General features: G+C 54.1%; 2 protein-coding genes across 2 annotated transcripts in view; one reads left to right on the top strand and one right to left on the bottom strand.

The window, feature by feature from the left end:
- Positions 1-27,228, top strand: part of NECAB3 (N-terminal EF-hand calcium binding protein 3) — a 28,241-nt gene extending 1,013 nt beyond the window's left edge. Inside the window, exons 2-13 of the mRNA XM_074605183.1 lie at positions 4,341-4,365; positions 5,403-5,511; positions 12,564-12,589; positions 12,936-13,033; positions 21,239-21,375; positions 21,563-21,684; positions 22,000-22,079; positions 22,520-22,573; positions 23,233-23,345; positions 25,036-25,113; positions 25,504-25,595; positions 26,472-27,228. Of these exons, the coding sequence (XP_074461284.1) occupies positions 4,341-4,365; positions 5,403-5,511; positions 12,564-12,589; positions 12,936-13,033; positions 21,239-21,375; positions 21,563-21,684; positions 22,000-22,079; positions 22,520-22,573; positions 23,233-23,345; positions 25,036-25,113; positions 25,504-25,595; positions 26,472-26,500 (963 nt within the window). The 3' untranslated portion in view covers positions 26,501-27,228. The remainder of the gene's footprint in view (positions 1-4,340; positions 4,366-5,402; positions 5,512-12,563; positions 12,590-12,935; positions 13,034-21,238; positions 21,376-21,562; positions 21,685-21,999; positions 22,080-22,519; positions 22,574-23,232; positions 23,346-25,035; positions 25,114-25,503; positions 25,596-26,471) is intronic.
- Positions 19,504-20,456, bottom strand: ACTL10 (actin like 10). Its single transcript, XM_074604883.1, is given in 3 exon segments — positions 19,504-19,974; positions 19,976-20,362; positions 20,364-20,456. Coding segments are annotated over 3 exon segments (951 nt in total).
- Positions 27,229-27,461: the final 233 nt, after the last annotated feature.

The raw sequence follows: 27,461 nt of genomic DNA, 5'->3' as shown, positions 1-27,461 counted from the left end.
TCCCCTCAAGCCCTGTCGAGAGGGTGCACCTATCGAGAGGGAGCCGTGTGCCCTGGGGCCAGGGCTCTGGGGGAGGCAGTGCCTCTCCCCTGTGGCACCCGGCAGGGTGGGCAGGTGGCTGCATGTCTGGCCATCTGTCAGGGCAAGTGGCACAGCCTGGGTCAGAGCCCACCTCTGCTGTTGGAGCACATCAGAGGTTCTCGACTCCCCTGCTCCTGGCCGTCTTTCATGAGCTGCAGGGTGCCTAGGTTGGGTGGGCAGCAGCCGAATCTCCCCACTGGGTCACAAGCCCTTGCATTGCCCCGTGTCTGGCACCACTGTGGAGCCAAGGAGATGTGTGAGTGGAGAAGGTGCCCGTGCCCCTGCCCTGCTGCGGGGACCGGGGAGGAGAAAGCAAGTGAGGGTTGGTGCTGTGCCCCAGCATCTGGACAGCCCAGGATAACAGCCCAGCCAGCTGTCATCTCTGTCCTGTCCCTGTCCGGGTGGTGCCACCCCTTGTGTCCCAGCTCATCGCAGAGGAGGGGAGCAGGAGATCTCGGGCAGCACTTTGGGAAGGTGAATGCCGTGCCTGGTCTGGTCCTCCACCTGGGAGACCCCCTGGCATCACCAGGGAGCAGCTGGAAAGCGCGGCTCCCTCAGCTGCGGTGGTGCTTCCAGCTGGGGGTCAGGGTCTCTCTCCTGCCGCGGGGGGATTTCAGGCTGCAGGGCTCTCCAGCCAGCATCATTAACAGGACTAATTACTTGGCTGCTGGAAGATGGGATGGAGAAGGGGGTTGGTGATGACAGCTGTGTTTCAGCTCAGCTCCTTGGGGCACTTGCTGAGTCCCTTATCTATCCCTCAGGGTGTCATTAAAGCAATTATAATGGGAGGTGTTAACAGCGCTAGCAGCTGCTTTCTGGGTTCTAGCGGCTTCCCTTCCTCTTCCCTGTGGCTCCCTTTGCTCCTGCCTCTGGAACTTGGCAGGATGAATTTAATGTCTCTGCTTTTGGGTCTGGGCAGTTGGCTAGTGTCCAGCTGCCCCCCCGGCTTGGCAGGGTGAGCTTGCCCCCACTGCAGCGGGGCAGGATCCCAGCCTGCCCCTTGGGCAGCGGGAAGGAAGGGCTGCCCACCACAGATCCCAGGTGGCAGCCAGTGCTTCCCCTGGGACCAGAGCCACTGTCTCCCTGCCCGCAGATTGTCTGCCTTCAGGAGAGGTGAGGAGGAGGAGGGCTTTGCCTGAGATGCTTTGCTGCAGGCGTGGTACGAACTGCAGTGCTGCCATCGCAGTTGTTTCTCCGTGCAGACATCTCGAGCCTCTGGGAGATTTGTTTCCCAGGCTGGTGCTCGGGGCTTGCTTACTCTCCTCTCAGTGTACGAGAAGTTCAGAGAAGCCGCTTGGACAGCCTGGTGTTTGTTGCCGGTGCCTGGCCACGGCCCGCAGTAGCCTCCGGTGGGTTGATGAGCATGGTGTCCCCAGGGCAACTGTCCTCTCCCCAACAGCCGGTGTGTCCCTGGCTGTGTGTCCAGCAGCTGCAGTTGCTTCCAGCCCTGCAGGCAGGGAGAAGCCCTATCATGTTCCTCCTTCCTGGGATGTGTGTGGGGTTCATCCACAAATAAATGCTGGTTCAGTGCTCCTTCTATCAGTTCCAGTGTGTCTGCTGCTGCAGGCACCATGCAGAGTTGCTGCTGCTTGGACCCAAGCCCAGGAGCCAGGGGCTACGGGAAATGTCTTGGGCTTGAGGCAATGTCCCTGTGTTGCTGAGACTTCCAGCCCCCGAGTGCAAGCCAGGGATTGCCTGTGGGGCTTCGTCAGCAGCAGACACAGACCTGATCCCATTCCCAGCCTGGCTTTACATCCCTTTTCCCTGGCTTTGTCCCGGGGCTGCTGTCAGCACCCGGCTCTTGCACCGGGAGAAGCGCTTACCTGCCATTGCCATGCATGTGCCTGCACCCCAGGGGGCTGGAGATTGCCTCCTGGAGCATGGAAGCGGCTGTGTGCTATTTTTGCTTGGCTGGAGTTGGATCTTGCCTCATGCACAGGAGCTATCAGTGTTTTCCAGAGCGTGCAGTGCTCACTGGGGCACCCCTCTGCAGCCGGGATCGGCCAAGGATGGGCTCACTGCAGGCAGCGAGGAGTCCCACCATCGCTGGGGGACATGGCCTCACCTCACAGGGCTCTTGCAGCTCACATATTTGTGCAACGTTTATTTATTTTGAGCGTCAGGCAGCTGTCGTGTGTGTGCTGGCAGTGCTTTTCTAACGCACCACTGGAGAAGAGGATCCCATGTGCAAGAGAGAAGTGTCAGCTCTGTTTGCTGAGGTTCATGATGAACCCAGAGTGGGCTTATTCCAGATTAGAGACCTTCTCAGCCCCATGAGATTCACCTCAAAATTGTGCTCTCCCTCAGCCTGCAGACAGACCCTGCTGAGCAAGGTCAGCCTGGGAGTGGGAAATGTTTGACCTCACTTGCATCTGCATTTGTTAAGTGCCTGGGTGACACTTGACTGTGTTTGGGATGAGCTAGCTGGCCTCAGTGACATTTGGAGTCATAGAGATGTCATTGCATGAGCCCTGTGTCCCTCCGATGACAGAGAGCTCTGCAGGATTAAGCTTTTGCCACGATGGAAAGTGGTGTGCCTGAGGCAGGGAGGTGTCAGGGTGGCACAGGCAGGTGGGACCTGCTGGTGCTGTCCCTGCCTGCAAGCAAAGCTGCCCCTGCAGCTAGGGAGCCCTGGCATGTGTAACCCTGCAGCCATGAGACCCCCTGATGGGCAAGTAGACCCTTTAGCCTGGAGAAAGTTTTGCATTAAATCCCAGAGAAATCCCTAGCGTGTGGGAGCTGCGGGTTCCTGTCTCAGCTGGTAGAGGTAAAGCTCCAAAGTGCATCCAGCAAGCCCTACAGAGCATTCAGCCCTGCTTTCCTACAAGGGAAGTAGCCTGCCTGGCTGGAAGCCTGAATCCCAGAGGGGCAGTTACCTAACACTGGTCGGCTCGGGGCGGCCTCCGTTCCCTGCAGCAGCTCAGGTCAGGAGGAGCTTGCCTGGCTCAGAAGAGCATTCTCCAAGGAGGCGTCCCTGCTTCTGGTTTCGGTCACGGGGAAGGACCAGGGAGCTCCCTGATGGGACCTGCATCAGAAAAGCCTCTGCCCGGTTGCAAGCCAGCTGCTTCCTCAGGAGTGAGCAGTGGAGGTTTCTCTGGGCAGCTCTTTCTTTGCCTCAAAGTGATTTTTTCAGAGACTTTTGAGTGCCTAGATGTTGGCTTGTGCCCTCAAAATGTGCAGCAAAGCTGTCAGTGAGCGGTGCAAAAGAGATCTGGGGGTGGAGGGGGCAGCTGGCAGTGACACGTCTTCATGCGGCAGGGAGCAGAGCTGGTCCGGGGGTGGTTTTATCAGTGTTCTCCGCTTTGCAGGTGCATGGAAAAGAATATAACAAAGTCCACTTTCCTTTTTCTTGTCCTCTTTCATTCCTGATCTTTCTTCAGACCTTCAGATTTCTTCATCAACCAGGATGATTAAAAAGAAGAAAGTTGCCATGCACACAACTTTCTGTGTGTTGCTCCGTTAGGATGTGTTGGCCAAAACCTTGTACTGTTCAGTCTGGCAAGATGTTCCCAGGCTTCCGCAATGATGCTGTTCCTCACCGGAGTCAGCCCCAGACCTTCCAATAATTATTGGTGAAAGAGGAGCCAGGCAGGGATAAGAAGCCCCAGCTTTCTCCTGGGTCACGGGCGGAAGCGTTGTGGTTGGGAGCCTGGGTTGAGACCCTGAAATGGAGCAGCTCTCCAACTGTGCTCCGTGGCAGAATTAGTTACAGATTAATTAATTCATTAATTATTAATTACAGTGTGTGTGCATGTCGAGGTGTCTCAGGAAGGATTGTTGTGAAGGGTGATTACAAAGTGCAGGACAAGAGCTGCTCTTCGGTGCAGAGGGTTGAAGTGTCAGCGGTGATGCACAAAGTGTTCCCATTATGGAGTGGTTTTATGCTTAATGTTCTTTCATTTAAAGGGTCTGAAAAATTAAAATGCTTTCCATCACAAGGGTGTAGCAAAGCCCTTTCTACTTTGTTTCCCTCTGTGTTCTCTAAAAGATGCTCAGCGTGAGTGCTGGGCTTGCTTGGGCTGCGGCAGCTGTGCCCAGAGCTTTGAGCACTGGAGGCGAGAAATGGTTTTAATGGTTTGCAAAGGGGAATTTCCCTGGAGCAGCCTGTGCAGCCCTGGCAGCGGGGGCTTCTCCACTGCTCCCCGGGCTCTGGGAGGTGGTTTTCTCCTGATGGCAGTGCTGGGTGCTGCCTGGCTCACCGTTCAGCTACATTGCTCTCCCTTCTCCCTCACTAAACCCTCTTGTATTTTCTCTTGCAGATTTTCCGACGAGCTGACAAGAATGGTGAGTGCTTTGTTCCTGCCGCTGCCTCCCCCTCCCTGCCCGGGTCTGGGGTAAGCAGCACAGCCTGTCCCTGCTGGGAGGTTTGGCTGAAAGTGAAGGAGGATAAGGGCAAGCAGCTCGCTCTGTCTGCGAGAAAAATGCTTTTCTGCTTTGACTGGAGGAAAAAGCACTGGAGCAAAGGACCTGGCCAGGGGCTGTGGAAGTGGGTTCCCCCAATTCACTGTCCATGTGCCACACAGGACAGAACCCTTTCCAAGCCCTTCTCCTGCCTGCATGCATGCCATCTCTCCTCTACACTGCTAGCAGTGAGAAGGGAAGGCAAAGGAAGCTGTGAAGCAGGCAGCCCAGGGGCTGTCAGGGTTCTGCTTCGTCCCTTGCAGTCTCTGCACTCAGTCCAGGGTTCTACAGGTGCCCCTGGCTGGGTGGCCCTGTTCCTGGATGACCACTGGAGCCCCTGGCGTTTGAGAGTTATGCTCTGCTACCCAGTTTTAATCTGACACACATAAACCAAGAAGTACAAAATCACAAGTCATTTCTCTGAGCCTTCGCAGCCCCTCTTGGGCTCTTCTCCTTCATGGTAGCTTGCAGGCTCCAGGAACTGCTTTTGTTGCACATCAAAATGCAGCCCAGGAGCTGAAGTCCTCCACAGAGAGGAAGGAAAAAGCTCTTGAGTCAATGGAAAGATTTTCTTTCCATAAAAACCTGATCCTCACTGTGCTGTTTGTAATAGACTGTACTTGGATAGTCAGCTTGGACAGTCATCTAAGTACAGAGTGTCTGCGTGTGTTTCTGAAAACGTTGCAGTGGGGTCTTCTGGAGGGGGCTGAAATTCCCACCTGAAATGCCAGCAGCAGCGGCCCTGCTTGCCAGCGCTCCTGGGTGGGACATGCTTTCAATGAGATGTCTGCTCTAATTATTATGCACAACATGCCCAACCGTCCCACGCTTCTGGTAGAGAGGCTGCTGGGAGGATCGCTGGGGCCTGTATGCTTCTTTCTGCAGATATATAATTATTCTTCCCTTTTATTTAAATGCAGATGATGGGAAGCTGTCATTTGAGGAGTTCAAGAATTATTTTGCTGATGGGATCCTGAGCTCGGAGGAGCTGTGGGAGTTGTTCAGTGGCATTGACAGGCGTCATTCAGAGTAAGTACTGTGGTGGCACAGAGGAGAGGAGATGAAGGAGAATATAAAACTGCTTGACTGTAGATGGAGGACCTTTGGAGGCGGGTGGAATAAATAGTCAGGGTGAGATAAACCTACCTCTTGTAACACGCAGATGTTAAAACCCATTGAACATCAGCTACAAGCATTGGTGGTGAGAGAAGCCAGACATTTTGAGAACAGTCATTATCAGATTAACTGTACTTCTGTAAAAGCAACTACCCATTTAAAATTACATTACGTTAGTTTGAAAAATGTGTTCCAGAAATATACAGATCTCTTGAGCAGGTTGTGTGTCTGCAGGAGGAGCATGTGGTTGTGTGAGGACGATGCACAGACTGTGCAGAATTGCAGACTTTGCCACTGCTGACACAGGGAACTGCTTTTCACTTACGTAAGAGCTGCTTTCCACCAGAAGTGGGCCTTGTGAGTGTAACTGTGAATTTAGGCCAGCTACTTTTAAAAAAAGAAACCCCCAAAGAACAGGAGAAGTAATTGCACTCAGCCCTGGTCTCCTCTTGACTGGTGCTATCTTGAGGAGTCTGTTGGGCTTGGCTGAGTTTCTCATGCTAGTCTTTTGGATATCGGCATGGCCTTGCTGGGGTCCCTCTGCCCTGCCGGCTGCTGTGAATGAGCGTGCTTTGTGGATGGGCTGGGAGAAACTGGCCATTGATACATTGCATGTCTTGCGGCTGCCTGTTCAAATGGGAGGGTGCTGTTGGGGGTGAAGGTGGCTGCACCTTCCTTCTGGTCTCAGGTGGCTGTCTCGGCTCTGGCTCGTGCCACTTCCCTGGCACCCCAGGAAGCGTCTCCTGCACCAATCTGATGCCTTCAACCAGCGCAGTGTTTGAGCAGGCCCCCACAAGGGAGAGCTAAACTGGGAGCAGCCTTAGTTGAACATGCTGGTCCCAGGCCTTGCAGGGTGCCAGGGCAGTGGTATGGAGGGCCCGTGCCACACTAAGCTGCCAACAGCCACCGAATGCCACCGAATACCCGTCTGTCTCTGGCTGCAAGTTCCCACATCATCCACCCAGAACTGGGGCAGTGGGGGTGATTGACTCCTGCCGAGTGTCGAGGTGGTGGGTTTAGGTGATGCTTCCACTTCAGTGATGGGGCGGAGAAGTGTGGAGCAGTTGTGTGTGCAGCCCCTGCTGTCTCTTTCTTTTAAGCCTGGCTGCCTGTTGATGACTGTCCCTGCCACTTGGGCTTGTTGGATGTGAGCAGCAGGAGTGTCTCCTGAAAATACCTCTGTCTCTTTGGGCTGTGATCCCAGGGAGTTAGCAGTGAGCCGATCCCTTTCCTCTGCAAATGCTCCTTTCCTCTCGCTCCATTTGAGGGTGACCTTGGAGTCACCCTCCCATACAGTACCACTGGAAAATATGGGTTGCAGCAAAGCAGAGAGTTTTAACCGTGTCCTTAACTGAACGGTGAAGATCTTGTTTACCATCACCTTCAGGTTGGGCTTCTTAGAATCATGGAATAGTTTGGGTTGGAAGGGACCTTCAAAGGTCGTCAAGTCCACCCACTGCTTCGTCTGTCCAGAGCAGATAAGCAGGACTGACCAAAGGGCCCTGTGTGAGCTAGCTGTCTGCGAGAGCCATGCATGACCCTGGCTGCAGCGGTGCTCTCTATAACTCGTTACCCGTAATGACGATGCAGTAGCTATGACAACGTGGCAGTTGCAGCATTAAGCTGGTGATATCTATTAGCAGGGCATGACCATTGGGTCTTTGATCTCTTTATCCCATGAAGAGCAGAAGGGATCCTGTGGATGGAGCTGGTTTCCAAATTCCAGTGTTCAGAGACTTCAAGCAAATGTAGGAGACACCGTCCCTCCAGCTCTGTGAGGACGCCCTCATTTCTGCAAGAGCAGAAGGGAAAGTCCAGCCCTGAGGCCCCTGCAGGTGTAGTTCTTGTTTCCGTCCCTGGCTGGGATGTGGTTGATGTGCATGTGCACAGGGTCAGTGCATGGGACAGCTTCAGTGTGAGCAGGCAGGAGCGGGGCGGGATGTGGGAGGTGGCAGCAGGGAACTGTATATGATTTCTTCAGCTTCATCCCCTGTTTGTGGGGGTGGAGGAGGTGGGACCTCCCAGACAGGGAGTGTATTGTCTGGTAGAGGCATCCTGCCCCCTGCAAACAATGTCAGGCAGTGCTGCGTCTTCAGAGTGCTCTGATCCTGACCCGGAGCTGTGTGCCTGCTAGTACGAGGGACTTGGAGAGACAGGCCTGTCCCCAGGGAGGCATGACCCCGTCTGTCCTCAGGGGCTGCCCAAGGACTGCTTGCGCACTGCACAGTGGCAGGTAACGGAAATCAAGCAGTGTTCAGCATGCTGGGCCTTGTAGAGGTCTCTGTGTCTGTGTGTAGAGCTGGACTCTGGCGTTTGGTTTTGGGATGTGCAGGGGGGGCTTGCTCCTCTGTACAACCTCTGGTGTCTTCTAAGGGCTGTACTGGGTGCCCTGCTGTCCCCTCGACGCAGGGCTGGACTCCCCTCTCCTCTGGCCTGCCTGCTTGCCTTGGACTTGCAGGAATTTAGTATTTTTGAGGGCTGGATGAAATTTGCCAGATTCAAGAGTTATTACCCATGTAATAACTATTACTCAAAGTATTGCAAGGCTGGAAATCAACTACAAGCTCTACAAACCTATCTATCTGATGTGCTTCTTTCATTTTCCACAGCTTTTCTGATGATGGGAAAGTTTCCGTCTTAATCCAGTGCGTGGATTTGGCCACAAGGGTGCTGTGTTTCTCAGGTCTAGGCTGAAACTTGTGTTTCTGTGTGGGTGCCAGCCTGACCCCAGGAGAGACAGTAACAGAGACCTTTATACCCACGCATTGTCTGTGTCTGGGTAACAGAGCGCTGCCCAGACACGTCCTGACCCTTGCCCATCACTGCAAACCTGCAGCTGCTCCCCTGGGTCCCAAAGCTGATGTCTGGGAAGATGGGTGTTTCAGCGGTTTCATATGTTACTTGTTCTCCTCCCAGAGAGCCCCTGGCACCACATTCACCTTTTCTCCCCATCCTTCCCATCCAGTCTTTGCTCCACCTCCTGTTTATACCTGATGCTCCAGTGGGATGCTGTGGCCTGTGCATCAGGCACCTCTGTTGGGTTCAGTTCAGATATTATGCTTCCCCACAAGGCTTTTTTTGTTCTGCATTTCTGAAAATCGCTCTCTTTTGGCTTTAAAATATCTCTTTGCTCTAATTCTTTGATGTTTAAAAAATTATGTTGAAACCAAATTCAACTCTTTATTGCACTTTGGTACAACAGCGTGGTCTACTGTTTTGTTTAGCTTATTAGAAAGCTCCACACCAGCTCTGGGAGTGGTGCAGAACAGAAAGATACATCTTCCTGGAAAAGGGTGTTTTCATTCACTGAAATATCTGGGTGAAAAGAGACAAATAGTTTTGAAGGGATGAAGAAGTTCCATTGCTGCAGAAGCGTCTTGGGAGATGCACAGTGCAGTTTGGTCTCTGAGCAGCCGTGTGTCCGTCTGCAGCCCAGTCAGGCGGGATGGCAGCCAATCCCAGGGTCTCGTGGGGACAACTTCATGGAGAGTTTGTTACAAAGGACTTTGGATTGAATGTTGTAGTGTTGCATAGGTTGCATGCCTACTGCTCTTTGCAGGAGGCTGTGAAACCTGCCCACGGAAGTGTTGCATGGACCTTGTGTGGCTTTTTGTCCTGCGTCCGTCGGGAAAATGTAGAAGAATAAGGTATGGCAAATCTTCCTTTGCATGAGAGCAGTCAGATGGTGGTGGCAGGAATTGGGTGTGGACTGCCCAGAGCCTGTGTCTCTGACCTTGAGTCACAAATGAAAGAGGTGGGAGTGCTGGCCTGGTGGTTTTTAAAAACTCTCAGTGGAAATATCTCAAGCCTCTGGTTCCGTGGAAGAAGGGACTTGTGTGAACTTTCTTCCCCTCTCTTTAGTCAGAGACTCGGGGCCATGGCGTCTGCCAGTCTTTGAATGATGGAGAGTGACTGAAACATGCTGGGTCACACTGGAAAAGTTTGGAAACCTTTCCTGGTTTGAGGTAAAACAGAACCAATTTTCTGTGATGATAGCAGAGGTTCCCAACATGATAAATGAGAAAAATAAAAGAATTCCCATCTGCTTTGCTGAAGCTGATTGCTGTTTTCTTGCATAAATTCCAGGCACATTCTGACAAAATCCCAACAGCATAATGATGACAAGATCCTTCATCATCAGTTCAAGCTTAATTACAGTTAATCAGTGGTTTGAGCGCAGTCAAAATACAGCTATGTGGAAATGTGGAGAGTCTCTAGATGAGTGCTTTTGGAGGCAGAGGATGGCTCTTCTTTTGGAGTGGGAGAGGGGATGGCAGAGAGAGGAGCAGAGGGAAGCCTGCTGCCCTGTTGCAGCCCTAAAAATAGATTGGGTTTTGATGTGCAGGTTCTTTACATGAGCTCCTCCTGGGTTTTGGTATGGAGTAGCTTCTGGTAGCATGAAAACGGCACCATTGGTCCTACAGTTTGCTTGCTGTGCTCTGTCCTGTCCCTCATTGTGCCCTGGGGGCTGCCACAGGATGCAGAACGTGGGAAGAGGTGGCGGTGCAGGCTTGCTGACTGAGCGGGCTGCACTGGGAAGGGAGGAGGTCTGCCACTGGACAACTCCCAGAGGGCTGATTTTTGCCACAAGATCTCAGCAAGTGGTTGAAAGTTTAGTTATTGATTAGTTCATATTAGGTTCTAAGCAGCAGACAGACAAGATAGAAAGAGTTATTAATAACCCTCTCCTTAGAAGCCACAGGGTTGATGTTGATCGTAGCTCTTTCTCACACGGACGCCTGCTCGCTAGAGCCGAGATGGGGAGCTGGGCAGTGGGTTGAGCTGGTGGCCCCTTCTTCCTGGTAAAACCAGTCCCAGCCCCAGGTTGTCACTGGGGACAGATGCAAACACCTGGGTAACGTATGCATTAAGTGTTTCACTGTGTATTTTGTTATCATCTCATGTCTCTTTTGTGAATTTTGCCCATCTTTTGGACGGTAACGATTGGCTGCAGTTATTACTCTGGGGCATGGGTCTAACAGGCAATGCTACGATGCTGCGGTGCCAAGTCTCTTGTGGCAGTGCAGCAGCAGCAGCAGCTCTGCAGACTCCAGGCAGCTTTCAGAAATACATAGAAAAATTAAGAAGGAGCAGGACATTTTTCCAGTTTAAATTTGTGCTTCAAACCCCAGTTACTCTATCTAGCAGAGCATGCATGGAAGCTGCTCAGAGGTGGGATCAGCAAAGTTGATGGAGTGGAATCGGCGGAAGAAGGGGCTGTGGTTTTGCTGATTATCTGTATTGCGTCTCAAGGGAAACAGTATTTTTTTTTTATCCACTTTAAAAACTGTCTGCAGTGCCAGGACAGTGCGCCAGAGCCCTGCCTTAATCAGCTCCTTGCGGTAGGTGTTTAAAATAGATGAGCCAAATCACATCCTAAAACTGCCCATCTTCATTGCCTAAGAAGGTGCCTGATGCAATTAGCTAAACAGAGGGGTCTACAGTCCCACTGCTGCGGGTCTGCGATGATGTCTCACACCAAAATATTTTCATGATTTGAACCATTGCCTATTATTAAAGTACACTAAGTGGAAGCAGAGAGATGCAGAAACCAGCCTTTAGTGTTTGGGGGAAAAGCTGTAGTAAGATTTTTTGCTGAAATTATTATACCTGTTCTTGGCATGGCATTTTGGACACTTCCAGACTCCTCTAATTTTACCTGGGGGTGTTTTTCCCCCTTTGCCCTGTGAGCAGTGTCAGTGGGGGGATAGGGTGATGCAGTCGTGGTTTGACTTCTGGGCAGCGGCACTGCAGCCATCCTTGAGCTTGGAGCCCAGCAAACTCCAGGTATCACTGGTGCTTCCACATGTGACAGCACTTAAACACTTAAAAAACCTCTCTTTCACGCTCTCTTCCACTTTCCCAATCAGGATTAAAAATGGTTGTAATCATTTAGGGGATTTTTGAGACAGCAGAATTTCTTGAGTGGAGGCTGATTTGAATAAACAATATCCTGGGGCATTTCCCTGCAGGCTCTGCAGGTGATGCCGGGCATTGCAAGCAGCTCTGCCTTGGTGGCTTTGGCCACCTGAGAGAATCCGACAGCCTTATGTGAACTCATGGTTATGTTTAACATCTCGTCCCGAAAACATGTGGCTGTTTCTGGATGTTTCCTTCTCTCTCTGCACCTCAGTACGCCTTTATTAGCAACAGGAGGGACCTCTCCAAGCCCCGCAGGGATGCCAGCATAGATTCTCCAGTGCAGTGCTCTCTGTTACTGAAAAGGGGCAGGGGGCTGGCCCCTGCCTCCAGGATTTTGGACCCAGATCCCTGCTTTAATGGCCTTCTCGTGGGCTATGAACCCATCCAGCCCCCTGCCCTGGGAGCCTGAAGGCAGCCCCACACCGCTGGGCCCCGCAGGGAAGAGCAGGAGCAGCCGGGGGCACCCATGGGGCAGATGGGAGAGGAGGGGGCCTGGTGCCATGGGGCAGCCATGGGGGAGGACCTGGGCTGAGGTCAAGGGAGACATGAGGAGGGAGCCCTGGCTGAATGTTTTGCACCTTTGGGTATGAGGTTGCGTTGAAGAAGCAGCTTCTGGGGCTTGTCAGCTCCAGGGCTCAGAAACGGGGCTGCCAACCCAGCTGGCCAGCCCAGAGGCGCGGGGCACTACCTACCTCCCCTCACCTTCCTTCTGGCCCCATCCTGCTCTCACAGACCTTTCCCAGCACACTCCAGCTCCAGGAGACGTTGGTGGAGCAGCTTTGCTTGCTCTTTCAGCCTCTGAAGCAGAGGTGATGCTTTGCAGTCCCGCCTGGGTCCTGCAGGTGCTGGGCATGGCTCCTGAGCTGCTGACTCTAAACTTGTGCAGCTTTTTATTTTTCAAATGCAGCTTTTGAAAATACGTGGGAAGAGCAGTAAATCCACTGGAGGCTGAAGACAAGCCCTTAAGACCCTGCTCACCACAACTGTTTCTCCTGAACCAGCCCCGCCATCTAACAAGAGCTTATTTTTTCTGTTTCTTGCAGTAACGTGGACACAGAGAAATTGTGCGGTAAGTAGGGTGATGTTCCTGCCTCGCAGGGCTTCCTCTTTCGAGGGTCTGCGGTGGTGCTTTGTGCACAGCTGACCTGGGCAGGGTTCGGCAGTCAAGTGGCGTTGGCAGTCCCTGTGCCTGAATCCCAGCAAAGAGGACATCCATGCTTTTCCCAAGGTATTGGGACATTTTGTCCCTGGGGATAGGAAAGGACTCTTCATTTCAGTCCAGGCGGGAGTGTGACTCTGGAGAGGGACACAAATCCCTCCTGCAGCGCTGGGCTGTGCGTGGGAAACAGGAGGCGCAAGGGAGGCAGGGATGGAGGTGCTCTGGAAGCTCACTGTGGTATTCTCTCCTGCTTCAGATTATTTCTCAGCGTACCTCGGAGAATACAGGAATGTGCTTTCTGCCCTGGAGGCTCTCAACTCTGCAGTCCTGGCAGCCATGGATAAAACCAAGCTGGTAAGGATGGGACCATGGGAAGGTGGTGAGGCAAGTGGGAGCAAAACAGAAGCTGTGGTGATCTTAGCTGCTTGCTTAGTGTTTAACTTAGGTGTCAGAGGCAGGACATGTGGTACCTCCCAGATCAATGGGGTTGCCTGTGCGTGCTTCGGTTGTCTCCGTGTGCAGTGAGTGAGGCAGAAGCACAGCCTGCAGCATGCCTGGAGGAGGAGAAGGGTAGGGCTAGTGCTTCTGTGCTCTGGAGACATCTTCTTCCTTGTAGGGCTCTGGCAGCAGTTCTTTCAACAGCTCCTTGCAGACCACTTGCAGACCACCACCAGGTCCTGCCTGGGGACGCTGTTTTTGAGAGCATCGCTGATGATCTATGTGTTGTGTCTCTGAGCCAAAGCAAGGTCTTTTCCACGAAGCAGTGTGGTGTGAGATGGGGACTCCGGGGTTGAGCCTGCTCCAGACTGACCCCCAGCAGTTTGTGCTCGGCACAGCCTGTGCTCACAGTGACAAAAATTGGCTCCTGGAGAGGGGGGCAGGAGCCACTGCGGCAGGAGGGCTGCTTTGGGAAACAGTGAGGCACTTGGTAGGTAGGAGACGGTGAAATTCGTTGACTCCCAGCCTTGTGCTGAGTTCATCCCTGTGGTGAATGCTCTCCCTGCAGCTTGTGCTGATGGGAGGCAGAATGGAGGCCGCTAATTATAGCAAGCAGCCTCCTGCTTTGTGAGACCCCCTGCCTCTGTGTTGGAGAGCAGAGGTCTGCAGTGCGCAGCGTTGTGGGCTAAATACAGCTGCAAAAAAGCAGTAGCCAATACTGGAAGGGACCTTCCTGGGGGACCAGCAGCCCCCTTTGCGTCTGAAATGTGTTAAATGGTTTAGCCTTCTGCTTGGGGCTGATGGTGTTTTACAGCCGTGGGAAGGGCCGTCCCTTTCTTTCCCTTTGATGTGGTAGTTTGATGCTTGGTAAGAAGCAGATGAAGGGCATGATCCACGTGCACACCGTCCACTGATGTATTGATCAGACAGAGAAGTGAAGAGGGACTGGTCCCGCCGTCAGCTCTGCAGAGTCATTAATGTGGTCTTTGTGCCTCTGTAGTGTCAGTCACGATCTTCCCTCTCTTTGAGTTTTCCTCTGGCCAGATCCAGCCTCAGTACATTGGGAAATTTCATGCTAGGAGAGGGAATCACTTGAAAATGCATTTTCTCTTTGGTTCAGCTGCCTGGCCTTCTTCACAGTTATTAAATGCAAGTCCAAAAGGAGAGAATGAATCCTCTTCAGAGAGCTGTGCTTTATTTCAGTTCTTTTCTGTTTTGGTGGGTGGTTTTTTTGTTTGGTTTTTTTTTTTTTTTAGTAATGAATTTGTATATTCATGTATTTCTCTAAAGGACAGCGCAATTACTGTCTGCTTCACAGTATTGGCGTGATGCATTCATTCACTTAATAGTTTCTGGTGCCACAGGTGTTCTCTGGAAAAGGGAAGCAGGCTTTCCCTGTTGAAACAGATTTTTGTGGACTTGCTTTTCCACCCCTGTTTGGATCTGCCCAGAGCCAAGGGCACAGAGCAGCCCAATGTTCATAGCGCTGCTTTCACCCAGACAAGGTCTGTCCTGAGCTGGGTGCTCTGATGCAGATACTGACCCTCCTGGCGAGTATCTCCCTGCGCCTCCTTGGTCCACTGGGCTCTGAACCAGGGAGAAGGCAGGAGAGGGCAATGCTCCAACCCTGCGGTCAGGGCTTTTGCAGAGCTGTGGGAAATCTGCTGCTGCTAGAGGCTGGCGGAGATGATAAATGCTGCGTTCTTACCTGCTGTGACCTGAATATATTCCCACGTTTGTATTTCTAGAATGGGACTCAATCTTGGGTTATTATGGGATTAGTGGGTTTATTAGGTTGGATTTTAGCCAGAGCTCTCGCCTCTCTGAGCCAAGGGATGGGGCAGAGAACAGAGACTTCCCATATTACGTGTCTGTCCCTCATTTCTCTTGATTCAAACACCTCTAATGCCACTGTGGCTGAGGACTGGAAGTGCCACTGTGGCACTCTCCTGGAAGAGCCGAATGAAACTTCATCCCGGCGAGCTGCTTTGCAGGAGGTGGAGCCATGCTGTGCACTGAGCAAACTGTAATAGACCTGCCTGCTCCAACAGCCCTCAACATAAAGCTCCGCTTCCAGAGCGGGGCTTTGGTGTCAACAGATGTTATAAGATTTTCAGTCCTTGCCTGTTTTTTCCCCAGACTATTTAAGAGAGCTTTGTGTGACTCCCAAGGAGGCAGTGATACCCGGACTACCTAGAAGAAGGAGATCTCTGACTTGAGCTGAGTCTCACCAGTTGAACCACAGCATCTCTTGGTTAGGGCATGGTCCATCTCTGGTAGTTCCTCATTTCTAATGCCACAGGCTTGCTCACTCCTGCATCCTCCAGGTACTTAGCTGCAGCTGTAAATCAGCTCATGTAAACACGAGCCCACTTAACAAGCAAGAAAATAGACAGAGAGCATGGGCTGCTTCTTTAGCACAACAAAAGCAGAGCCTGGGAGGTGCGCTTGGCTTGCTCAGAGCATGCCAGGGCGATGAGCTACAGGGAGGAGAGACAGGGAAATAAGGAAACCAAAGCTCACAGGGAATATGCCGTGACTCTGTGTTTGGGAGCCGTGGTTTGAAACAGTGCTGCCGAAAGCTTTTTTTGGTATCGAGGATTCCCACCTCTGTGCATGCCGTCGTGGTCACTGCGGGCCAGGGTACCCGGCATGGATCAATGGCATGTCTCAGCGGCTGTCTCCTCACTGGCAGGCTCCTCGATCTGCCTGCCCTGCACATTGTTGACTACAAGATAAACGCTGCGATAAAGCATGGGAAATGCAAGCTGGGTTCATCCATCTCTCTGTGTAAGTGACTGCAATTACTGTAGGAAATAGTGTATGTGTGGGCAGCAAACCTGCTCGTGGTCTTTGTCGTGGGTCCACGTGCTAGCAGGAGGAAACCAAATCATTAGGGGTTCCTGTGCTCCCCTCCGTCCTCACTGGGTTGTTAAAAAAGTGGTAAGGAAAAGATGTCTTTTCAAGTAAATAGGGTTTTTCTCCAAATTTTGTCATTCCCACTTACATTTGTAAAATATAACTTGATAGCTATGCTGCCGTGTACTAATTACAGCTTATCTTGTGGCTAAACTTTGCGTTTGCAATATAATAGCATGAGAGTAAGCAGTGAGCTGTGGAAACACCTTGGGAAACGGACTGCTATTTCTCAGAGGGGACCTGTACGCTAAAATCTTTCATTCTCCAGTGTGCAGACGCTGCAAACTAGCCTCTCCAAGTCAGGTGCTCTTCTTTCTCGTTTAGCAGGAATTATGTGATAACCTATTCCATTCTGTCCCAGGCTTAACTATTATCATAAGAAACTAATAAAACCTCTCAAAAGCAGAATTATAGCAGCTGTTGGCAACTTTGGGATTTTTGTCTGGGTCAACAGAGCTGAAATACCAGTCCGTGACCAAAAAGCCTTGTCTCGTGCTTGCTGAGTTATTTCCTCCATGACTCCTTTCCAAGAGTCTTTGCTATGAGCAGAAAATGCTGTGCTCAGTGAGACAGAGCACGGTTTTATTGAGCCTCTATTTACAGAGGGGTCTGAACAGTGTGGTGCAACACCTGACAAGAGGGTTTTGCTTGTTTGCCCTAAAGTGAGAGTGCAAAGGGGACTGGGCAGCTGAACTGAAGGGAAGGTGCGTTTTTCAATTGATTCCCTCCCCTGCCATGAAATTTTCCAAGTCGATGCAGAAGGGTGAAACAGCATTTGGGGCTCTCTTGAGAGATGGTTATTTCCATCCTCTCTCCGGCGTGTTCCCCTGGGCGTGCTGTGTTTGACGAGGCAAGAGACAGGAGGCAGCTGGCTCGTCATGTGCAATGCTTGCCCAAAATACCGACGTGTCTGTGTGGGATCCTGCTTTGCCCTTGCGAGGTGGGCTGGGGCCTGCTGGGACCAGGAGGATGGGGAGCCCTCTGCATGGCAAGCTTCAGAACCGAGTCCTCTCCAAGCATGGCGTGCCCCAGGCTGGTAGTTGAGTTTTGGGGGTGGCACCCCAGGCTGGTGCCTATCCCTGCATGTTTGGGGTGTGCTGGGGCAAGCTGCGGGGCTGGGGGCAGGCTGAATGTGCTCCTCACTGCCGTGACATGATGTCTGTGGGAGCAGCTGCCTGCTCCTGCGATAGAACTCCATCAACTGACATCATCCGCAAAGGACATCAGGATTAGGCCATCCTCAGGATGAAAGCTGAGAGGATGGGGAGTGCTGGGAGGCTGGCTTGATGCCGGGACTTGTCCCAGCACTCGGCCTTTTGAAGGGGAGCAGTGTGGTTGGGGAGAAGCACCTGGCCCCCGTGCGAGGGGAAGCATCCATATGCCAAGGCTGTGGGCGCTGCGGCCATCCCTGACCGGGGGGCTAGGGAGGACGCAGCAGAGATGGGAGCGCACCTCATCAAGTGGGTCCACACAGCTGCAGAGCCTGCTCACTGTGGGAAGTGTCCTCTGTGCAGAAAGAGTGGTGACAGTATTTGGATTTAGACCAACTCCTGAAATGAAACGGACTGTGCCCAGCCATGCAGTGGATGAATAATGTATCCTTTCCATTGGGCCCCAGTGGGGACTCAGTCAATTAGTATTCTTCACTTTTCTCAGGCTTGTCCCAGGGAGGTTTGAGTGCTGGTTGTTCCCCTGTAGGTGGGGGATGGCAAGCACAGATGAGTGGCACTGGCGGGGATTTCAGTGCCTGCACTCCTTGGGAGTGAGGAGGTGAAGGAGCGGGCTGTGGGAGCGGCAGAGTCCCTGCCTGGGGTCCCCAGCCCTGTGCTCTCCATCTTCCGGGGCCACGGAGGGAGGAGGCTTGTGGGAGCAGGTGGGGTGCTTGGCCGGGGAAAGCCTAGAGATGCAGAGCTGGAGCTCAGCTTCCCACATCCCCATTGGCTTCGCTGCCATTCTCTTCCTCTGGCAGAAAAAATGATGTTCATTTTCAAGCATGGATGAAGACCCATCAGCAGTATGGGGGCTGGGCAGGGGGCTCTGCTTGCCTGGGCAGTGGTAGGGGGTGAGGAGTGGCTGTGACCATCCTTCACCCACTCCAGCACGAGCCCAGGGCAGTGCTCGGTAGATGAGCATTACGTTCCCCTCCTGGCCAGCTGCAGCTGTGCCAGCAGCCCCAGGCAGACACAGCTCCAGGACTGGGCTGGTGGCCCAGCTGTGGCACAGAGGAACCTTCCCCGCTGCCCCCTGTTCTTCAACAGATTTTTGACACCAGCATCAGAAGGGTTATGTCCATGTGCTTTTGTGCAGAGCTTCTGGGATTCAGGATCCTTGGTTCTCCTGTGTGTTGGAGAGAAACACAGTAGGAATTGGAAATGTTTGACCTGAGTAATGTGGGAGCATTGCTGGGCTCTGTTTTGGACATGAAAGAGCATGTTTATGGTGCTTAGGTGGGTGAAGGCAGCCTGGCTCCTGGTCTGTGTCACAGCTTTGGGTGCACGTGAGAGTACCACAGGGAAGGCAGAGGTGCCTCTGGTCCAGTCTCTCTCCTTGTCTTGTCAAGGAAAGTGGTTGACCCTTTCCTGGTGGAAAGGGATCCCATCCATCTCCTGGTGGATGCTCCTTTGGAGCAACCAGCCCTCCTGCATTATGTGGAGACTCCTTCCTTGGCCTCCCGCCTCCAGTCCTGTCTCTCTTAACGCTTATGGTGATGTCCCGTGGTTTCTTTGTCCCTTGAGGAGCTGGGCACGGGGGGCTGGCCATGGGGAAAGGAATCTGCTATTACAGCTGAGTAGGGCTTCCCGGCGGCTTTCCCTTGCAACCTCTCATCCTTTTCTAATCATCTGCTAAGCTGAGTCAGTTCACTAAAGCAGCAGCAAAGGCAAGGGAATGCTTTTCTGCCTGTTCAGTGAGCCGAATTGGCTCCCTGAAGCACCAAATGACCATTATACCAGAACTGCAAAGAGCGGCTGGAGTTCCCTGGTTTTCACTAGCTCATACTACTCAGTGCTGAGCTGCTTCAGTGCCAAGATCAGAAATCAACCTCCCGTAGTAAAGTTGCTGCAGTGCAGGTGCTTCCTCCTCTCCAAGTCCTTCCTCCCACCCCTGTGGCTCCCCACAGACCTCGGGGGTCCCGCCGTGCTGAATGCTGGAAGGAGCTTTGCTGGAGCAGCCCCCTTCCCTGTGCCAGCAACTGCAGGCAGTACATTCAAAAAGGGTAGCTTTGCTGCAGTGCCCTGGACATCACGGCCTCCAACCTGGAGTGTCAGGGCTCAGCTGTAGACCAGCTGTACCCAGACAGTCGGCGTGGCCTGAATTCACAGCATGAGCCGCGGTTGTGTTGCTGGCCTGATCAGACACATGCTTATTAGAGTGATGGTGGATAGGCACAGAAATGAAAAGCAGTTTCTTTTGGAGTATTTGAATCAACTTTGCACTCCTGCAGCAGCGCAGGAGCTGGCCCTTGGTCGTCACCACCACTGCAGCTCTACCTGAAACAAGGCAGCAGGAGCCGTGCCCCTCCAGTGGGATGGTTTGTATGCATGGTTGTCATCTGCCTGCTGGAATATCTCGTGCCCGTACTCAGCACCGTGCTCCTGGTACTCGCCCTTTGCCATCCATGCGTGCTGGAAGGACGTGATGACACTGCCATTGAGCCCCCCACCCAGGCTCACCAGGACCTGAATCTGGCAGCCTGTGCCGTGGAACAGGGTGCTCAACTCTAAGCACATCCTCTTGGGAAAGTCAGGAAACACTGAGGAGCCCCCTGACAACACATTGTTACCCACCGTGTCCCTCCTGGCGTGGTCAGGTACCACCTGGAGGCTCTGCAAGGCCAAGTGGTGGGGCCCTGGGGAGCTTTGATGGAGTAGCTTCGGTTGGAAGAGCATCTCTGGGCCATAGAACTGTTCCTTGTCCAGGGTTATCCAGTGTCCATCGGGAATTCTGAAATCTGGCTCGATGATGGTAACCTTGGTCATGGAGGTGTCCTTCGTAGTCCACAAAGACATAGTAGCATTGGTTTTTCAGATGGATCGCTGTCATCTTCTTCACAGTCTTCAGCACTGAGGGGTTGTTGGGGCAGTCCATCAGCAGGCTGTGCAGGTAGCTGGAGAGGAAGCCACCAGCCACCCTGAGGCAGTAGATAGCCTTCCTCCAGGTCTGGGCCAGGCGGACAGAGGTGACATGGAACACTTCGGCCCCTAACTCCACGGCCATACCAGTGACTCTGCTGTAGGCACAGAGAGAGAGGAGCCCTGTGTTAGCCATGCGCAGGGCTGGCACCCTGAAGCTCTCAAAAAGCACGTCTGCCAACTTTTCTCTGTTTAATGGAGGGCTAAGATGGGGAGTTGGCCATGAGCACTATCTGTTCCTCTGGGGAGTTTTCCATGCCATCCCAGTCCAGTGAGCTGCGGCTGTTCATTGTACACAGATTTTTGCCCAAGATGGTCTGTGATCACAGCTGGTGAAGGAAGGAAGGAGTCTGGGGTGCCTCTGTGCGTGTCCAGGCACTTCCCTGCCTTTCCGTGCTTCTCAGACATGCTCTTAGGGCATGGTGTGCATCCTGACCCCCTGTTTGGGTGCCCTCCAGGCCAGTTTGGGTGCCCTCCAGGCCACTTTGCCTTCTTGCCAGGATGCATGGTGACCCTTTCATTCTTCCCAGTGCTTCTTGTGTGACCCCCTGGACCCACCTTCACATGCCCCCAGCACTAATGCCAGTGATGTGCACATTACGCATCAGACCGGGGAGAAGGATGGGGAGGAAAGGGCACACAGCTCCATGTTCTTGACAGACATCGCTCCAGCACTGTAGGGCAGATGGGCTGGGGCTCGCAGGGGCTGCCGCTTACGTTCAGGAGGTGACATGGGGACAGGCTGTGGCGTGGCCCCGAGTGCAAGTGCATGTCGTGAATTCAGCAGGGATCTCTCCCCGTCAGAGCAGAGAGGCTTGGCGCTGTCTTCCTGGGGAGAGAGGGCATGAAACCAGCCCCCTGCCCTGTCCTGCCAGCAGTGGGGTGCTCCCTGGGAAGGGGTTGCCTGTGGTTGGGGGGACACTGCAGGTGTCATCGTTGCTACAATAACTAAAAATTTGATTGGAATCCACCCCATTGGGTTTATTTAAGGGCCAGCCCCTTCCAGATGTGGCTCTGCTCCTCCAGCGCAGAGCCAGAAGCATCTGACAGATCCTTCCTCCCTTCCCTGCAGAGGTATGAGACCTCCTCGAAGATGGAGCAGTTCCTGACCCGTTTCCTGCTGCGGGAAACCATGCATCAGCTGCAGTCCCTGCAGGCCTCGCTCGAGTGTGCTGTTGACACCGTGGAGGAGCAGGCGGGACGGGAGAGGTAACGGGACATGCTGGTTCTTCTCCTCTCCCCATCACTGCTCGTGGGGGTTGCAGTGTGGGGCAGGGCTTGTGGGCCCTCCTGCAAGGGAAATGTGGGAGCAGGATCTGCCCTTTCCAAGCCCGCTGTGAAGCTGACCCCTGCAGTGAATGGCTTCAACCTCTCCTTTTGCATTTTATTCTTTCAGAAAGGACATAAAGAAATCTGAGACCTCAGTTGGCCTGAGATCAGGGAGACGATGTGGGCGCAGAGGACAGAAGAACATCTGTCTGTCTCCAACGGACCCCTATTCCGGGATGCTAACGACAGGTATCTCCAGCCTGGCCATCCCTCGGGTTGGTGTCTTTGCCCCACTGGAGTCTGGAATGGGTGTGGGGAGCAGCAGCACAGGACAGTGGGGGCTTGTCTGGAACGGAGTCTGGACCATCACTCTGAGATGCCAGCTGGAGCTCCTGTGGGTTGTTGTATCTCTTGAGCAGTGGGAAAAGTTTCAGGAGAAAAATCATTTTTTTTTTGTTTAAATCATAAATTAGAAGCTTTTGTAGTTTTCTGGATCTTGAGCAAGCTTTTGCAATGACCAAAGCAAGCTTTTTTGTTGACATCTCTCTGCCCTTCCTCATGCAGGTGTTTGTGTCGAAGACAACAGCCAGTGGATGGCACAGATCAATAGGCTCCAGCAGCTCATCGAGAAGCTGGAGTGCAAGGTGTGTGGCAGAGGGGAGGTGGGCTGGGGGCTGCCCTGCACCTTGGTGCTGGCCAGGTCAGTGCTGGGTCCTCTCCCTGTGCCCACAGCCCTGGTATTCGGTCCTGGCATCACTACAGAGCTGCACCCATTCACCAGACCCAGACTTGCATCATGGCTCATCCCTTGCTGTCTCCAAAGCTCCGCTTCTCCCCTCAGCTTGCCTGACCCTCCCGTGGCTTCTCCATGGTCTGTGCTCATCTGACAAGTCAGTGTGGACCCACTGAGCCCCACAGATGTGCCCATCACATCCCTTTTCTCCCCCAGGTAGCCAAAGGAACGTCCCCGGAGTGGTACCCATCTGTCATGCTGAGCCGGGCTGGGTTGTGGGTTACTGCCCCATTTTACCTTGTTGCAAAGTTCTCCCAGTAACGATGATTTTTCCTGTGGTGTTAAATGCAGAGCCCGCGCCTGGAGCCGCTGAAGGAGGAAGCGATGTGCAAAGGAAAAGATGCAGTAAGTCCCTGTCCTGCTGCTTGTTGTTTGCAGGTAATCCCGTAGTGTGCACAGATGCCCTCTCTGGCGCACACAAGCGTGCTCGCGCAGCCCCTGTGCCCTGAGACTGGAGTCACCTGGGTGAGCTTCTGGCTTTGGTGTGGCAGGGGGTCCGCTGCCCGGCGATGTAGCACAATGGGAGTCAGAGCTGTGAGCTGGGCGTGGGACCATCCACAGGGCAAACGCAGCTCTGTCAGGTCCATGAAAGCCCCGGGCAGTGCCTGCGGCCAGCCCAAAGGAAGGCAATGCTCCGCTTGTGAGTGCCCAAATCCCCTAAGTTTGCTCCGAGCACCCACAGACCATGCAGAGCCCCCGTGCGGGGGTCCTGAGGCCCCTTTCTGCTGGGGGAAGGACACAGGGAACTGTAGTAGTCCCGTAGTAGGACCCCACCACCGGGGGGTGGAATGTCTCCTGTTGGTGTGGTCCTCATTGTAAAGGCAACCTGCCCAGGCAGGAAGAAGCCACTTTATGTTGTTGTCCCCAGCGTTGTGGTGCCAGCCCCTTCTTGAGGCTTCCCCTGTGCTGCTGTGCTTGTTTGGCACTGCTGTGTCCCACAGCAGGCTGGGAGCAGGGAGGGCAGGATTAGTCCCTCATGCCACTCATCTGCTTTCCCTTCACAGCACATCCTGGTGGCGAAGAGGCAGATCTCGGTGGCAACAAGTGGCATCGAGGAGTTTCGCCAGGCGTTCAGGTCCTACACGGAGGTCACTGCTGGGCAGAGCAGCTGCCTGCAGTAAGTGTGTCAGGCAGCGGGGTTGTCTATGGCGTGGCTCACCCAGAAACAGGGGACAAAAGGGTTTTTTGTGGAGTATTTTGTGTGCTGGTCAGTGCAAGGGTGGGCTCGGCACACAGAGGTTTGACCTTGCAGAGAGGATGAGATGGTGTCACGGCTGCAGCGGTGTCTGCCTGCAGTCCTGTCCCATCTCCTGCTGCAGGTACTCCCAGCAAGAACCACTTGTCAGTGTCTGGCAAGGAGGGGGGTGGTTTTTATGCCATCGGGAATGGCTGTGGCACACACACGTAGGCGAATGCCTGCGTTCCTCCATCACTGAAGGACTTGAAAATAATGGGGGAAAAGTCAAGGGGAGAGTTCATGGCAGAGCATTGCTTTGTGTAAAGTGTGTAGTGCTGGTGGGAAGCAGCCTTGAACACCTGAAGATAACGCCCGCATGAGACCAAGGCTCTGCCCCCCAGCACCACTCCGGAGCTCCGAACAGAGCTGAGGATGGAGCCCAGGTCTGACTTCAGTGACATGCCACTGCCAGCCTGTCCCTGGAGATTGCACAGCTGCTCTTTGAGAGGTGCTTTCCTTCGCCCATGGGAGATTTCAAGCCGCTTTCAGTGGGAAATGTTCGTGCTGTTCCCATTTAAAGTGTCATTTTTCAGCTCTTCATTTCCAACAGCACAAAATCGCGTTTTCAGTCCAAACAAAAGGGAGATACTTGTTTTGACACATGTGACAGAGAGAATGGTGTTTTCTTCCTTTGGAATTGATGGGCTTTTCTGTCAAGAGAACTATTAGTGTAGACAAGCGGGTAGCATTGCATGGGCAGGTTATCCGTGTGAGTGGAAAGCTGGAGTGAAGCCTGGGGAGACTCCGCTGTCCTGGTTCACGCCAGTGAACTGCAGAGCACGGTGTGGCCCCTGCGTGGGGGGACGCAGCCTCCAAGCTGCCGGGTGACTTGCTTTGCTCTCCCCCGGGGCTTGGTCCCTTCCTGCAGCCATTAGCAGCAGCTGGAGGAAACTTTCATCCTCAGCTGGAATTAATGATGCTGCAGCCGAGTGCAGATGGTTCCCCAGGCCCCGTACCCCAAGCTTTGCTCTCTCACCTCCCTGCTGCTTCCCCCTCCAGCTTCCCATGGGCTGCAGAAAGCCCCAGCCTGTTCCTCCGGCAGGAGGGAGCGCGAGAAGCATTCCCTGGCGAAAAAGCATCACTTCGGGGGGTAGTGAGCTGTAGTTTGATGCTGTGATCACTAGCTCCTTGCGCTCGTGCCTCAGTTTCCCTCCGTGTGAAGGGCATAGGGCATGGGGTAACACACACCTACTCCAAAGGGCTGGAAGGATGATCTCCTCTGTCAGGCAGTATGCTGCAGTGCACGGGATGTGCAAAGAAATACTTAATAAAACACTGACCACGCTGGCTTCTGGGCAGCAGCAAGGACCAGTCTCATAGCTTTAAAGCTGTGCTGCTGCCTGGCTGCAGGAACGGCGAAGCGTGAAGGATTTGGGTTCGGGATCCCCTGGAGCTGTGTGCTGGCCCCGGTAGCCACAAATTGTGGGTGCATCCAGATCGCTCTTTGAAAGCCTGGTGGTGAAGCTCATGCACAGGCCTGTGCCCTGCGCTCCCGGGCCTGGCGAGACCGACATGGCTGCACCGTGCCAGCTTGCCAGGCCCCGTCTCAGGGTCACTCCTGTCCCCGCAGTGTGTCCGCCTGCAAGCTGACGGACGAGGCTTGCTTCATCCTTTACGAATTCTGGCAGGATGTGACTTCGTGGAGAAGGTTGGAGGCTTTCCTTGTGCGGGGCTGGGTTTGGATGCGCTGAGTCGGGGGGGCTGAAAGGGTTTTCCTCTTGGGGCTCCACCGGGGACCCCACTGCTCCCTCTCCTTGTGCAGCCTGTCCTGCTGCTGCGGCTGCGCAGCCCAGCGTGCCCCCGGGGCTCTGGGTGGGGAGATGGGGGTGAACACCCCAGTAAGGGATGTGGGGCAGCAGTGGATGTCCTGCGCTGGGTGCTGCAGAAGCAGCCCTGTCCCCCATGTGTGGGCAGGGATTCCAGTGCTCTCCTGCAGCCACAAGGCACGCACAAGCCCTGCACCCTCCTGGCCCTGCACCCTCCTGGCCCTGCACCCTCCTGGCCCTGCACCCTCCTGACCCTGCACCCTGTTTTACAGCCACTTGCAGTCCAGCTGCAGCAAGACTTTCCAGCGGTCCATCATCAGCTTGCTGGAGTCCCCGGAGCTCCTGACCACCATGCTCTTCCCAGGTGAGGGGGGTCGTGGGGCCAGCCTGGGAGCCTTGAGACCCCTACAGTCCCACACTGCTGCTCCGGGTGTTCCACAGAGTGCAGGAGCGGTGCAGGGAAGGGGTGCCCTGGCTCCTTCCAGAGCAGAAAACTGGATGGGGTGTCACCTAAATTGTGTTTTTTTCGAACCAGAGACCTGTTTGCTCTGGCAGGTTCGGTTGTGGGAGCGGGCAGCGCTGCAGGGACTCTCCCTGCCTGGGGCATGCTCTGCAGCTGGGACAGCTGAGGGCACTTCCCAGAGCAGATGTGCTGAGACCTGTCCGGAATACGCCCCATGCCTCATTTCACTTCACCTAAGCCCTGAACCCTCTCTCCAAAGCACTGGCGCTCCTGGGTCGGGCCCAGTGCCTGCGTCCCAGTTTCATTTTACGGCTGTGGGGTGCTGAGGCAGGGGAGGGACCAGCTCAGGGAAAATGCACATTCCTCATGGTTTCAGCAGAAATCTGATTGAGACATGAACTGGGAGACCTTAGTGATGGATAAGACCAAGTTAAGCCCTAGTTTGCTATTGCTCTTGGGTCTTGCATAAAATAACATCGAACGTGGATCAATTTTGGCTAAATCCCATGATAATAGTACTCCCGCTGACTTGCTGCTCCCACTGACCACATTCCCAGTGCCCCCCTGCAGCAGTCACCGCAGCTTGAGCGGATCACTCATCTCCGGCCCATGCCATGGCTGCGCTCCCCAGCCCGGGGTGGTGGATTCCAGGTGCCAGGGACCTGCAGAAAAGCCTCAGCTCCCCCCGAGCCGGGCCAGATCCCCCATCTCTGCCACTCCTAACCCTTGTTTGACGCTGACTGTGCATCCCTGACCCCTTCCCCTCTCTCTCCCCAGCCTCCTGGTGGATCATGAACAACAACTGACCCTGGGCAGCCGCTTCCACGTCGCCGACAGCATGCGGAAGGATGGGGAGCCCGTGGCACAGCCATCACCTTCCCTCTTGTTTGTCACCTCCCTGTCCCTCATCCCCTCCTGTGGTCCGGCGGGAGCTGCCTGCCCACGGTCCCTGGCAGTGTTTTACCCTTTTGCTCTTTTCATGTTAATTTATTTATTCCCCCCCCCCCCGCCCAGGACTGTCTCCATGCTGCCCACAGGGGGGCTGGGCACCCCCAGCAGTGCTTGTGGGAGATGCGTTTGAGGGTGGCAGCCTTGGCCCTTGGGGAGCACGGGTCTGCTTGCTGCATCCCAGCAGCCCTCAGCCCTTCTCACACCCTGGCTCCTCTTCCTCCTCATACTCCTCTTCATCCGGGCTCTGAGGACAGGCTGATGCTCCAAAGGGTGCTGGGCTGGGGAAGATGGCTCTGCCCAGCTGTGGCATCCCTGAGCCTGGCCCCCCAGAGCCACCCTGGGCCAGCAGTGGCTTTGTGCAGGGAGCTGGCCCGCTTTGTAGGGATGGTGAATAGTGTTTTATAGAAGAAAAAAAAAAAAAAAAAAGATAACGAAGTGTTCTGGCAAGGCCTGCCAGAGCTGACCCCGGCAGCCATTGCAATGGCTTTGAGACTGGACTTGCGCCCCCCCGGCTGTGCCCATGGCTGTGCACGTCCCCCCAATAAACCACTGCACATCTCCTGGGGAGGGCCAGTGTGGCTCATAGCTGTGTCGCTTCGTCCTGCGGCTCAATTAACATAAGCCAGATTTGGCACCAGTTTCAGTGCTGCCAGAAGGAGATTGAGCTGAATTAATGGTGACGGGGGACAGCGGTGGGGGGGGTACGGGAGGGGTGGGGACGCCCTGGGGGCTGGAGCAGAGCGAAGCGCACCTTGGTCTGTGGGCTGCACGCTCAGGATTGGGTTGTTGGTGCTGCAGAAGCAGCTTCTCCCCTGA

This window comes from Larus michahellis, chromosome 12, assembly GCF_964199755.1.
Source record: "Larus michahellis chromosome 12, bLarMic1.1, whole genome shotgun sequence".
Classification (NCBI taxonomy): Eukaryota; Metazoa; Chordata; class Aves; order Charadriiformes; family Laridae; genus Larus; species Larus michahellis.
The sequence above is the reverse complement of the archived record's forward strand: the minus strand, read 5'-3'. Positions and strand labels throughout refer to the sequence as shown.